The 14,661-nt window shown below is 32.8% G+C and overlaps 1 protein-coding gene, 1 non-coding gene and 1 pseudogene across 2 annotated transcripts; 1 reads left to right on the top strand and 2 right to left on the bottom strand.

Moving 5' to 3' along the window:
• Positions 1–3: 3 nt before the first annotated feature.
• Positions 4–1,015, bottom strand: LOC149488224 (uncharacterized; annotated as a pseudogene).
• Positions 1,016–1,344: 329 nt separating this feature from the next.
• On the top strand, positions 1,345–12,095 carry Pxt (chorion peroxidase). The gene is made up of 15 exons (XM_089695369.1): positions 1,345–1,542; positions 2,476–2,643; positions 2,945–3,111; positions 3,495–3,630; positions 3,936–4,082; positions 4,547–4,720; positions 6,333–6,526; positions 6,931–7,117; positions 7,404–7,601; positions 8,074–8,218; positions 8,549–8,708; positions 9,276–9,431; positions 9,967–10,171; positions 10,545–10,659; positions 10,969–12,095. Exons 1-15 carry the CDS (start codon positions 1,428–1,430, stop codon positions 11,036–11,038), a joined length of 2,337 nt encoding a protein of 778 aa, XP_089551495.1. The 5' UTR covers positions 1,345–1,427; the 3' UTR covers positions 11,039–12,095.
• Positions 12,096–13,298: 1,203 nt separating this feature from the next.
• On the bottom strand, positions 13,299–13,417 carry LOC149488222 (5S ribosomal RNA). Its single transcript, XR_016315673.1, has one exon. It is a non-coding gene; the product is annotated as a 5S ribosomal RNA (ribosomal RNA).
• Positions 13,418–14,661: the final 1,244 nt, after the last annotated feature.

Here is a 14,661-nt window from a genome sequence, read left to right as displayed (position 1 = left end):
TAATGTAATAATAATATATTTATTTGTATACATAGTTTACAGCAGTCAGTAATTCCTCGAAGGGATCCTTATGTTTAGCAATAATTTTTTTCCTCCAATTGTACTCTATGAGCCAGTCGGTGAAATTTCCTTTGTATGGGTCCTTGGCGAACATTCGTTTTAAATTTCTCCACTGGCTCTCAATCCTCTGGGTGTGTGTCCCATCTGGTACCACAAATCTGTGTTCTGGGTCACTATGATTACACTTTTTGTGAATGTATCCATATTGAGGAAGGCAATCATAAGCTCACAGAAGTCTGTATGGATTTCTGTGCCCTCCTCAACATGTTTCTGTATAAGTGGCACCAGTATTTCAGAAGATCTCTCATTATTAGGACACACTTCCAGTCTCAGATCCTGACTGCCGTTTTCAATCATACCGAGGACCCAATGTCCTTCAACGCGGCGGCCTCGGTTATACTTGCGTTTTCCAAATTTGCTTTCGTCTACCTGGACAATTTTCCCAGGTCCACCTATTTTTCTTCCACTTTCTTGATGCTCCAATTCATACACCACAATGGTCTCCCGACAATATGAGAACCAATCGGCTATTGTTTTTGTTGATAACACTGTATCTCTTTCTCGTCTTGCAGTTTCACGCTGCACAGCGTTATAGTCCGCTCCCACACTAAATAAGTACATAATCTGGAATACTATATTTTTGGGGAGATGTACATTCTCAAACCACGTTCCCTTGGAGCGACTCACTGACTTATGTCTGCAAGTGCTCTTGCGGCAACGGAAGGAACCAAGTTGTCCCCCAAATGTATGAAGAGTCATAGGCTGTCGATGGCGGCTACAGAGTTTCTCCCGTAGAATCATACCCCGCTTCTCAGCAAAGTGCAGACACTGCTCAAGAGTGTTCAATTCTACAAAGAGCCTGTGATGGTTCCACTGAGATCTAAAACAAAATAAAAGGTTATAAATTTCTTTTCACGCCATTTAATCTTAAACAATGATCAATTTAGTGGCACACAAACCTTTTTAAGAAACAAATTTTATATATTACAAAGTTGACAGTGTAATAATATTTAACTAAGACATAATCAAAATGAATAATAGCTTTCCGTTATCACAACATTCATTATAAATTTACTCACCCTGTACCACGGATGCAAAAAGTTGCCCGAAGCTTGAAAGAGTACCAGAAAACTGGCTTCCAAACATCTTTAAAATATCTATCACTTCTTACATCCAAAACTTAAAAAATACTTACCTACCCTTGAATTTAGGATTTTTTACTGAGTTTATTGGTCATTTTACTTTTTACAACTACCCTCAAAATCTCGAATAAATCATACAAGCCATTCTATCTGTCATTTCAGCCACCGATCGAGCATGACTCCCACGCGTTTCATTGTAAATTATAATTTTATTCAATTATTACAATGAATTTTACAAGGTTAGTGTATTATATATTAGTGTATGTGGTGATATATTGTCCACTCAGTGTTTTGTGCAATAGTGAAGCTTTGGGAGGTCATTATGGTATCAATGATTTAGGCAAGTAGATTTTTAATTTATTTTAATAAACAATTTTTGAACAAGGAATGACTTTTGACAATGTGGTTTCCACAATACATTGTTCTTTATCCATACTAATATTATAAATGCGAAAGTAACTCTGTCTGTCTGTCTGTTACTCAATCACGCCTAAACTACTGAACCAATTTGCATGAAATTAGGTATGGAGATATTTTGATACCCGAGAAAGGACATAGGCTACCTTTTATTGCGAAATATGTACCACGGGCGAAGCCGGGGCGGACCACTAGTGTTTAATAAATCTGCTAGGTAACTTTTTTGCCTTCGTCACATTCGATCAATAATAAAATTGAATTGTAAAATAAAGCATCATAATTATTTATTTTAGTAATACTAAAATTTACATCAGCTATTTTAGTTTTCTTTAATAAATAATATGCAAATGCTGCTTAATCAATTTCATAAAGGTTATCATAAAATGTTCACTCAGAAAAAAAATGCTTACAATTATAACCTAATTTTTTATCTTGTCAGATATGTGATAACGTGAAACATTGTTTTAACAATATTCACAAAATAATAATAGTTAAAAAAAAACTAAAAAACACGCTTTTTATAGAAACCGAACTAAAAAATGGAATAATTTTATCAAATTAGTGTATTGTCATCGGTCCTCAATAAATCTACAAAGTTTGAACGAAATCTGGCCGTTTAAAGTGGGTCAAAATCACGCCTAAAGAAGTCGGTTACAAATAAACAAACATACAGGTGAAGCTAATATAAAGCGTGTAAAATAGGTAATATAAAACTATTTTGCGTAACATTCTACGTGCCCCTGATTGTTTTTATTAGCAATTAATAGTATCTGCATATAGTCTATGATCAAACTATCTCAACCTCAAGTTATAACCTAAATATGCACATATTAATACAAAAAACGCATAATTCCAGAGCACATTCACGAAACAACACCGCCTTGCTCCATCTGTCCCCGGGGCGGTGTGTGCGTCCCGAAAGTGCAGTGTCCAGCTCACACCAGACCACACTCTTATAACCCAAGATGTCATATTAATAAAGAACATATAGGTGTTTGTTGTTTCACAGGGAACAGATTGGCTGGTAAGAAGATTATAATTAAATAAACACGAGTGTGAAATGCTCGATTGCATGCTCAATACTAAGAACGTAACGATTTTCTTTCTTGATAATTCTCTTTTAAATTTCTTATTTATTTATTTAGTATTAATTGAAAACAAGCTATAGCAGTAATCCTTAATCGATTATTATCCACATAGGTAATTAAAAGTTCAATCATCATCGTATTCCTTGCAAATATACACGACAGAATACAGATAAATAGTTAAAAAAAACTTATACGGAAATTAAAACATTTTTAATTAAATCACTGTATTGTTTTCAGCGGAAGCCGACCGCAAATTCCGCGCAGCAGTCAACATACCAGAATTGAAAGAAGTCCACAATATATCTAGACAACGACTGCTAGATTGGATGGAAAGAGCCGCCATCTTGTCAGACAAGGATGGCACGATAGTCCAGGATCATGAACCGAGCTATGGTCATCATCTAGTAAGTATTATATTATCATACTAGATCACGTCTGCGGCTTCACCCGCGTTTTCAAAGAAAAACCCACATACCTACTTCCATAATTTCATGAAAATCGGTTTAGCAGTTTTTGCGTGAAAGAGTAACAACCATCATACTCACAAACTTTCGCATTTATTATATAAGAATGATTTCAATAGTTTTTGCTTGCAAGAAGAATCTTGGGAATTTTACATAATTTTCGATTTTATGAACATTATGTATCATTTATCACAGTAATTACCTACGCTATATTTGAAATACTATTTGTATATCTAATTTGTCAATATATAAAAAAAATTCGTTTCTGTTATGATTTTAGTATCTCTTAAAAAAAACATTAAAATAAATGTATTTACTTACAGTCTATGACTTTCAACAAAAAAGCTAATGTCCTGGGACAAAGTGGACTAGTGAATCTATTCGCTGCGCAGGAGTTGAGAGATCGGCAGGCGCTTTCCGATCACGAGCTTGCTCTGGGTCTTACTGATCATTTGGATGGTGAGACTTTATGAACTATAATATAATACTATTTTTTTAATAAATTGAAGTTAGAAAATATTTAGATACCGAAAAAAGACGTATTATAATAAGCTCACAAAAATAATATAGACATATTATGGCATTGCAAAATATAAGCAATTATGAATATTCATTGTTGTCTGTTTGTTCAGATTAATTTATAAACGACTGAATAGATTTTGATGCAACCGCATTGCTTTAAGCTATTTCTTCTACAATATGACCAGAGGAATCAAAGAACCTCCTATTTATTTTTGGAAGTCGATTAAAAATATTTTTTTCAGGTACCTTATGCCCAATCCAACCCAGTTGCCCCACAATACCCTCTAAATACAGAAGCATAGATGGCAGCTGCAACAATCCGCAGCAAGCGAGTTGGGGGGCAAGCCACACTGGGTATGAGAGGCTACTGCCGCCGGATTATCGAGATGGTAACGTTTTTGGTATCTTTATGAACACAGAAATAAGACGCTTATTTTTTAGGACCTGTGGTACTATTGTAACGGGTTATTAATTAAAAATTTATATAACTTCAATAATTGACTCAGAGATTTCAGTGCTGAACCGCTTTGTACCTCATGCTTGTCACTTCATCACCAATGTTAATTTTAAAGCCCTTTCCACGCCATTGTTTTTACGTTGTTTCATATATTTTGATGACGAAACTTAATATATTTTGGCATGCAGTAAAAAGTCTTCGTTATGTTAAATTAGATACTGTTTAACATACTATTTAAACAAAATATGGTGCGGTTAAAAGTTCGGGTTCGAATCCCGCCTCCTGATCGAATTTTCAAAACATTTCGATTATACGATTATATTCGATACAATATTGATAATTCGATACAATATTGACAAATATTGTATTAATGTAAATTAAATAATCTATTTCCAGGCACATGGTCCTTCCGTCTATCAGTAACAGGGAACCACCTTCCCAGTGCTCGAGAAGTGAGCAGTGTTCTCATCCCGGACGCTCATCAACCGAGCCGGTCACATAATCTTATGTTCATACAGTTTGGGCACTTGCTGGCTTATGATGTTACTTCTGGAGTTGTTTTTAGTACTGGTGAGTGGTTTATTTTCTTGTTTTATATTTTCTTTAAAATTAATGCCATCGCTTCTTTGAAATCAAGTGTTGGAGCATTGAAGAACTATTTCTTTCATTGGATTGTTATAATTATGAATGTACTATTCAGATTATATCACCCGCGTGGCTCCGCTCCTGTTGGTCTTAGCGTGATGTGACGTGATATAATATAGCCTTCCTCGATACATGGGCTATCTAACACAGAAATAATTTTTCAAATCAGACCAGTAGTTCCTGAGATTAGCGCGTTATGTATTAGTATAGAATGGGTATCATTTAAACTATCACCAATTTAATTAGTTTTGTGTTTCTTAAATAATAGGGTTTGTCCTCAAAATAGTAGATCTGTCACCAAAATGTAGTCACCAAACAATGCAAAATCACTTCCACAATAAATCACCTAAAATCCTGAGATATAAGGTCTAGTACCAAATAAATGTTTTTGTATGTATTATATTAGGTGTGTCCTAATAAGTATTTAAGCAAACTAATTTAAAGAGATCACCAATAAATCATATTATGTTACTAGAAAATTGCATTAAGTTCAAATAAAAAATTAGGGTTGTCAAGATCGTTTCAACCAAAAGATTCTGCTACTTAACTAGACTACCAAGGTTCTAAATTTCCACTGGTAGTATGTATAAATTATATTTAAATAAAATTTTTAGCAGAGTAGGTAGTAAATAAAACAATTAAAGTCAAAATAATCAATATTTATTGTTGAAAATAATTACCACTGAACAATCAGCGCTGGTTTAAAATAGCTGGCTTATGGCTAGCAGAATAGTAGATAAAAAACCCTTAATTAAAGATAGAAATTAGATAATTAGAAAGACAGAATTAGTAAATTGATCATTTTTTCATAAAAATTATAAATTGATGTATTAAATTGGTAACGAATACTATTAATTTCATATCTGAACGAAATAAAATGTTACTACTGTATTGGTAACAAAATATCAAATAAAAAAGAGTCGCAGTCAGGGATCGATAATCGATTTATTTGGTGACAGATCTACCATTCTGAGCACAGAGCTATTATTTATGTAACAAAACTGTTATTATAAGAACGAAGTTTATATTCATGTAATGCAATATAATTTTATTGGTTATCGATCTCTTATTTTACACATAAATTAATATTAATTTGATAATTCATACCTGGGAACAATTTTTGTTTATTTGAGAACGAAAATATTTCGTGGTGATAGATCTATTTATTAGGTGATACAACTTGATGACAAATATAAATTTTGGTGATGGAAAATATAGTTCCCGTATAGAATTAATCGTTACGATTTACAACTGTCTCTTTCTTCATCACATTATTGTCAACGCAACTATTACCATAATCTTAATCTTAATACATATATATAAATCTCGTGTCACAATGTTTGTCCTCAATGGACTCCTAAACCACTTAATCGATTATAATAAAATTCGCACACCATGTGCAGTTCGATCCAACTTGAGAGATAGGATAGTTTAAACATGTAGGTACCACGGGCGAAGCCGGGGCGGACCACTAGTTTTCTATAGAATGCATTCTAATATACCAACTGAAGTTCTAGCAAAAACCTATATTTTCCAGCCAACGGCAGTGGAATATCCTGCTGTTCTCAAGATGGAACTGCCCTCCCCATAGAGCTACAGCACTGGGCCTGCGCCGCCATCCCGGTGGCCGACACTGATCCCTTTTACAAGCAGTTCCACACTAAATGCCTTAACTTTGTGAGGACACAGCTTGCGCCGTGGAGTGATTGCTCTGTCGGATATGCTAAGCAGGTATATTTTCTGCAAAAAAGAAAGAGTCTGTGTGCCGATTACACGTGTCAGAAGTGAAACTTCTTTGGCAAGATTCATAAATACCAAAATCGTCCCCTTACCCCATGACGTGACGGTATTGCGGTGACGCGACCTTAAAAATTTACTCTCAATACGCCTAAAAAAGTTTCACTTCAAAAAAATGTTTGGGGCATTACAAACAACAGGGATACATTTTTATTCTTAATTTTTTATCTAATTGTGTGCAACCACAGACTAATAATAATATACTACGTATACAAGTGCAACTATTGATTTAAATAACAGAAAGAGATCTAGGCAACATTTTTCTAATATTATTATTTTACAGATAAGAATTATTTTAAATTTTGATTTCCTATCTCATTGCTATTTCTAAATTCTAGATGAATGGTGCAACCCACTACCCAGATCTTTCCCCCATTTATGGTAGTTCTCTCGAGAAGTTAAACTCACTACGAGCTCCTGGTGGGTTGCTGAAGACCTTCCATGACTTTGGTAGGGAATTACCGCCACTTACGCAGAAACCAGAGTGTTTGGTCAAGAGTCAGGGTGCTGTTTGTTTTGATTCGGGTAATTATATTTTCTTTATGTATATTGGTTTAGGTGAAGCATTATTTATAGAATTACTTTTGTGACAAACAAGTAACTAAAACTAGCAAAAATATTACATGTCTTGTACATTTATCAAAAGTTAGTTGAACAGTAATCTACATAGAAATTATCACTGTGCGATTGAACAGCCAAGCTTTGTTACAATATATTAAGTTACCAATGTTTTCAATAAGTACAGATAATGATTTGAATCCTTAACTTTCATTTGCAACTTATCTTTCTTCTTTTAATTCTCCCTTTTTAGGTGATAATCACGGAAACCAGATAATAACCCTCACAGTTCTGAACACTCTTTTCATCAGAGAGCACAATAGAGTGGCTCGAGAACTTTCCCTGATAAACCCGAAGTGGGATGATGATAAAGTTTTCTTTGAAGCCAGAAGGATCGTACAAGCAGAGTTCCAAAACATCATTTATAAGGAATGGTTGCCACTGCTTTTAGGTAAGTCAGAGAATTGACTGAAGTGAGAAGATTAAACTCAAAGATTTATTTATTCAATGACACTTCATCTAGAAGCACATTTGAATCGTCATAACTCATAACATATTTTTAACATTTACCACCGATTCGGAAAGCAGTATCTACGGAGAAGAACCGGCAAGAAACTCCATCCTCCATTATAATATTACTTATACAAGCCTAGCTTCAGCTTATCGTGGACTGAAACTTAAAAATCTTACGAATAAGGCAACTCATAATGAAACAATTTTCAATTTTACAAAGTTAGAAACAACCTTATCCTTTTCTTCTTCCTTCTTTAACTTATTAAGTTAGAAAATAAACAAGAAAAGCCGTTGAAAATAATAAATGTATAATTACTTTTACACGAATTTGACCCAGTTTCTTGAATTAACAAACATACAATAAAATCTTCATTCTTCTTACAGTTTGTTAAACTTAATGTATATTTCAGGTCCAAAAGTAATGAAGTTGTTCAAGATAACATCTCCCAAGGGTTATTCTACTGGCTACGATTCCCTCGTGAATCCTTCCTTGACAGCTGAGTTTGCTGCTGCAGCCATGAGGTTTGGACATTCCACTGTTGATGGTAAAATGATGTGAGTATTTTTTTGACAAAGAAAAATATTGTAAAGGTTGTGGAAATTAGTGTGAATGATGATGAACGTAAAGAAGAATGATATATGGTAGGAGGCATGTAATCGATAAAAAAAATACTTTCACGTCGATTAAAACTATTTCGATATTTACCAACTATTATATTATCAATCGATGATTAATATCCTCATCCTTTTTAAAAACTATAGTTTAACTAAAGATAGTTATATTTTCACTGCTATGCCGGCAGTGAAAATATAACTATCAGAGAGAAATACATATTGTTAAAATTGCAGTATTAGATCCAAATTAATCATAATCTATTTTACCAGGGTTCTTAGCCCGAAATCGGGAGACACGTCCGAAGTTCTATCAATTCCAGAAGTAATGTTCCAGCCATCTAGAATGAGACTAAAGCCATTTCTCGATAGAATGCTGATGGGAATGTCCTGGCAACCCATGCAAAATGTTGATCCGTTTATGACTGAATCAGTGAGTAACAAATAATACTTAAATATCAAGTAATGTATACTAATATTATATTGCTGAAGAGTTTGTTTGATTGTTTGAACGCGCTAATCTCAGAAACTACTGGTCCGATTTGAAAAATTATTTCTGTGTTAGATAGCCCATTTATTGAGGAAGGCTATAAGGCTATAAATCATCACGCTTAGATCAACCAGAGTAGAGCACTGCGGGTAAAACCGCAGAGCACAGCTAGTATCTGATACAAACGAAATAAACATTCAGGCAAAAAATAAAGTATTTTTATAATTTTGTACAATCAAATCGTCTGTAAAACCAGGTTACCTAAGATACATGGAGTCGTTAGTAAGTATTTAGAAAAAAATGGATGCTTACTCAAGTACCTAATTAGTTAGATATGAGTTATGAAAAGGATCTAATATTCAATGTTTTTTTATTTTCTTCATGCTAAACTTAATTCATGTTTTATAACTTTAAAAATATTTTGTGTCTCTTGGTTTTATTATTTGTTTCTTGAACCAGGAGCGTTTTTATATTTTACATGTACAAAAACATTTTTTTTTTTCCTTTTAGCTAACACAATACATGTTTCACGGTGGGAACCCATCCGGGCTTGATCTAGCCGCTCTCAATATACAACGAGGGAGGGACTATGGTCTACGAAATTATAATGACTATAGGAAACTGGTCGGTTTGATGCCTTTGGATTTCACTGATTTTTCACCTAATGTAAGTGTTTAATATTTGAAGTTCTCTTTAATAATATGCTCAGACGCTCAGTTAACAAAATTACATGCAGATGATACGAAAGGAAATCCATACTAATATTATAAATGCGAAAGTAACTCTGTCTGTCTGTCTGTCTGTTACTCGATCACGCCTTAACTACTGAACCAATTTGCATGAAATTTGGTATAGAGATATTTTGATACCCGAGAAAGGACATAGGATAGGTTTTATCCCGGAAATCCCACGGGAACGGGAACTATGCGGGTTTTTCTTTGACTGTGCGGGCGATGCCGCGGGTGAAAAGCTAGTATTAAATAAAATAAATATTAAATACCATACCATTTTCACGATGGTAGAAAATGACTAAGCGATCTTTTACTCTTTCTTCTCCTCGTTAAGAACGATCTTTTAGCACAATAGTTTTTCTAATAACTTAATTAAAATAGTCCATCATTATACATTTGTGTAATTAGTTCAGATAATTATTTTGTCTCCAATCTGTTGTCAATTATATTGCAAATTACAATTTTCACAGACGGCAAAACGTCTAACATCAGTATACAAATCCCCACAAGACATAGACCTCTGGGTGGGAGGACTTCTAGAGAAACCCCTAGAGGGCGCCATCGTTGGCCCAACGTTTGCGCAAATATTGGCCGATCAGTTCGCACGAATTAAAAATGGCGATCGGTACTTTTATGATTACGGTCCAGATGTTAATCCTGGAGCTTTTACTATCAGTAAGTTATATTTCAAACTCAAACTTTTATTAATTCAATTAGACTTCTTCTAGAAGCACTTATCATTTTAAGCACAACTTTGAATCGTCATAACAGTTTAAAAATTTACCTACCACATTTTGTGTAGTTATTTTTGTAATTAAAAAGTTTCAAATTTGTATGCATGACTTCAATAATATTTCATTAATTATATTAAATAATATACTATGTATATCTAGTTAATTTTATTCAAAAACATAGCTTCAGCGTCTTCATATAATTAGTGATAAGAAAGTATCACACATCACAGACACACACAGACATGACTGACAACTCTATTGATACAAAATATTAATACACTCTTAAAAATTACTATACTTATAATAATTTTCAGGTCAGCTAGCTGAAATCAAGAAGGTGACAATGTCCCGGATTATTTGCGATAACAGCGATCACATTGAGCTCAACTATCAGTCTCCTAATGCCTTCTTAAGATCGGATATGCCTGGGTAAGGAGTTTATAATTACATTTTTATTGCTATAGCAGAATAGAAGACTAGTTTGCCATGGCACGGCATAAAAAGCACTGGTTCGAATCCCGCCTCGTGATCATTTTCTATTAAAAAAAACCTCCAGTAGCCCCTAGTAGATCTATACTTTTATTTCTGAATCGAATTTCATCAATGTATTTTAAGAAGCGAATTAATTAGTTCAGGAAAAGGTTTCTGGAAACAGGATTACTAGGATACTTATCAATAGTTTGTCTTGAAAACAAATAATTTTTAAATATTTTTATTGACATGAATATTATATTTCAGGAATGAACCAGTCCCATGTGATAGTCCACTCATCCCAGAATTAGATTTAAGAATAATGAAAGAAATTTAATTTTCACCGTTTTCATTTAAACCCTAGTCTTTACTTAAGTATAAGTTACATTTATCACAAGGGTTGTTTAAAGTTAGCAAATGTATTTGTTGTGAGTCTTAATTCTGAATTCAACATCAGTCTTTCCTGTTTCTTGTGATTTATTTTCAACTGCATTTTCACACATCTTACAATAATTTGATTTTATTGCAAGAGCGATCTTATTGTTTCCTGATTTTGCATGTGCCTCTTGCAATAAATTCATTTTTTGTAATGATATTATTTTTATATGCTGACCATTAGTATCTGTAAATTTTACCTCTAAAAGATAGCCCTTTTTAAATTTAATTTGAATTACATTTAAAAAGGGATATTTAAATTACGTTTTTAACTTATTCAATGAAATAATACCTGTGAATCTGCAGTGCTTTGTCAATATCTTAGTTTTTGATTCACTTCCAATCTTTAATTAGAACTGATGTTAAATTTAGTGTTGGAACGGTTATGAAAAGTACCTGGTTAAATGATTTTTTCTATAAAAAATCTAGAAATCGGGAGTATAGTACATTGCTGTGATAAGATTAAAAAACCCATTTAAAAACAGCTAGTCCTTAGTATAAGTTTCATCATTGCGTCTCTTTCCCTCTTTAATCTATCTTCTTTCATCGAAAGAAATAAAAAACAAATTCTAGTGTCTATGACTCTTTATTTTTTCTAACCATAAACCTGAGCTCTTTTTTTTCAAAAGGGATGAAGAGAGCGGTGTTTGTTATTTTAATGAACTGTCAAATAATTGGTGATCAAGTGATTGTATTTTTTTATCTGTGAACGTTTTCATAAAATGTATTAATGGTTTTAGCTTAGTTTTGTATAAAAATTGATGGTATTGTAAGTGTTTGATTTTGTATGTAATTTTCAAAGGAGCTCCTGTAATTATTTTAGGATAGTTTCGTATGATTTTGTGATGTATTTTTATAAATTGGTGATTGGTAGTTGTACATAATGTAAGTTTTTAAAATTTAAGCATTTGTAATTAATAAAATGTTAAAATAAATTTTATGGCAAAATGAATTTCAATAAAGTTTACGGAATAAAACGTTTTTGCTTTTTATTTTCATCGATAATCCCACCTCTGTTTTCCTATTTACATCATATTTTAAAATAGGTAGGTACTTTAATAAAGTGCTTTATTATTACTTCAATATAATCTGACAAGGATTATCTATACTAATATTATAAAGCTGAAGAGTTTGTTTGTTTGTTTGTTTGAACGCGCTAATCTCGGGAACTACTGGTCCGATTTGGTCCTTTCGGTGTTAGATAGCCCATTTATCGAGGAAGGTTATATATTATCACGCTACGACCAACAGGGGTGGAGCCACGGGGGTGAAACCACGCGGAGCAGCTAGTAATTTATAAAAATTAAATTACCTAGGTACCATACAAATGAATTCCCCGTTAGCCATTCTAACGGCTCTATCCATATCAGCCCCTTTTTCATTTAGGAAATCTAGAGAAAAAAACTTGATTGATTTACTTACGTAACTTACCATGAACATTGGTACCTTCTTGAATTAAAATATGTTAGGAAAGCATCAAGAAAGGATTTTTGACCCTGTATCAGAGTAAAAAGGGTGAATGAAATTTCAATTTTGTAAGATGAATCTATTTCACGCGCGGCAGAAAGGTTTATAGTTTTTGATCTCAACAATAAGTGCAAAATCGAAAAGTTTCCAGGCAATTAGTCTCCATTTTCTAATGGGCAAACATTGTGTCAGTATAACACGCGGCTGGATCATTCACCTCGGATAAATATAGATGATCTATTGTGGAGGAATAGCGATCTAGGAATGCTAGGATCTAGTTGGCCTGTTTTAAAATAAGCTTTGTGAATTGTTATGAGTTTTCTAGAAGCTTAATTGTAAGTATGGAATTAAAAAAAAATCATTCTAAAAATTTAAGATATCATTTTTAATTTTATGTTAGGTTTTATAGAATATCAAATTTTATTTATATTACCATTTTATTTTCATCACACATGACAGAAATAAAAAAATTGTTGTTTGTCTGATCTCCAAAAAATACTAAGGTTATTATTAGCACCAGAAGTACCTAGATTTCAGTGATATAGGTTGTTTTTTTACTGCATTTATTTGGGAGGAGCAAGTGACTCGGGCAAGCTATTTAAAAAAAAAAGAAAGATATTATTTTCAAAGAGTTATCTATCATTCCCATACGAGCTATGAAATATGGATGTAAGTTATAATTATTGTGAGCAAAAAGCCAACATCACGCGGTGTTCCCAGGCGGTCACCCATCCAAGTACTGACCGCGCCCGACGTTGCTTAACTTCGGTGATCGGACGAGAACCGGTGTATTCAACGTGGTATGGACGTTGGCGACAAGACAATCAAATTATTGCTATAGTACGCAGATATATTATTGCAATTTAGTAACGTATCTTTTTAACCAACTTCAAAAAAAAAAATGAGGTTTTTTATTATTAGTTAAAAAGAATAAACTAATGAAAAAATGTATAACATATATCTTTTAATAATTACAGCTTCACAATATTACAATTTTTATCTAGTTTCCAGCGACATTCAATAATTTTGCAAATATACATAGTAAATAAAATATTTAAGTTCTCCTATTAGTTTCCATCAACTTCAAACAAATAATTGCTCTGCATTTTAGTCCTTTCGTCGTGTATATTATTTTGTATCGGACATATTTTTTCTTTCCTTTTATTATAAATTTTTTAGGTTTTACCCTAATTATACACAAAAATATATGCATATTATAAACTCTACATACATACATATACATTTTCAATATATACGATTACATTGCCCTACTATTTAGTAGGTCAGTTGTTATATTATTTTTCATAATAAAGGTTAATCACATAAATCTGCACATGACTTGCAAATGGACGCAACGGTACATTTTGATCCTTTATTCAAAATCGATATACCTAAGTGGGTTAGTCGTTTAGCATAATAAATAACAATTTGATATTACAGGAAATTTAACGCGATTAAAATATGAGTGATTTTTAACCGACTTCAAAAAAAAGGAGGAGGTTATCAATTCGGCCGGTTTTTTTTTTGTTTGATGTGGAATGGTGTCGAATTGGTCTCATAAAAATTTAATTCGGATAGGCCTGCTGGTTTTTATTTTATGAGCATTTTGTCTGATCTTGATGACTTAATTTATTGGGTTTCCTAAGAAGCCTAGTTAGTTAAGTTGTGCGGGAAAAAATAAAAAGTGAAAGAAAACATGTACAATACAAGATAATACACAAGATAAGGATTAGAAATAGGTCAATAGTATAATAGATATGATATAATATATGCATCACTATCATAATTATTATGTAAAATTTATATGATTTTATAACTAAGAGCCCGTAGTTGCTCTTTTAAAATTAGTTTCTTGTCGGTTCTTCTCCGTAGAGTCTAGAGACTGATTTGGGAATCGGTGGTAATTGGTAAAACTTAGTTATGACAATTCAAAAGTCTATTTGAATGAATAAATATTTGAGTTTGAGGTATATGCTCGCAATGGGTGTAGGTTTAGGAGCATTATCTTTCCTGTGAAGATCAAAGATATTTGATGCCATTTACCTGAAATAACTTCAC

Source organism: Colias philodice, chromosome 5, assembly GCF_061535455.1.
Source record: "Colias philodice isolate Cphi_HAF_F1 chromosome 5, ilColPhil1 Martin Lab GWU primary, whole genome shotgun sequence".
In the NCBI taxonomy this organism is placed as follows: domain Eukaryota; kingdom Metazoa; phylum Arthropoda; class Insecta; order Lepidoptera; family Pieridae; genus Colias; species Colias philodice.
This window is presented reverse-complemented; position numbering and strand designations above follow the sequence as displayed.

Bases quoted from the DNA above. Each gene is read 5' to 3' on its own strand.
- Pxt (XM_089695369.1), top strand. From the start codon at position 1,428: ATGAATTTTACAAGGTTAGTGTATTATATATTAGTGTATGTGGTGATA. The intron at 3,112-3,494 runs GTAAGTATTATA...ATTTACTTACAG, and splicing joins CGAGCTATGGTCATCATCTA to TCTATGACTTTCAACAAAAA. The intron at 7,602-8,073 runs GTAAGTCAGAGA...TGTATATTTCAG, and splicing joins ATGGTTGCCACTGCTTTTAG to GTCCAAAAGTAATGAAGTTG.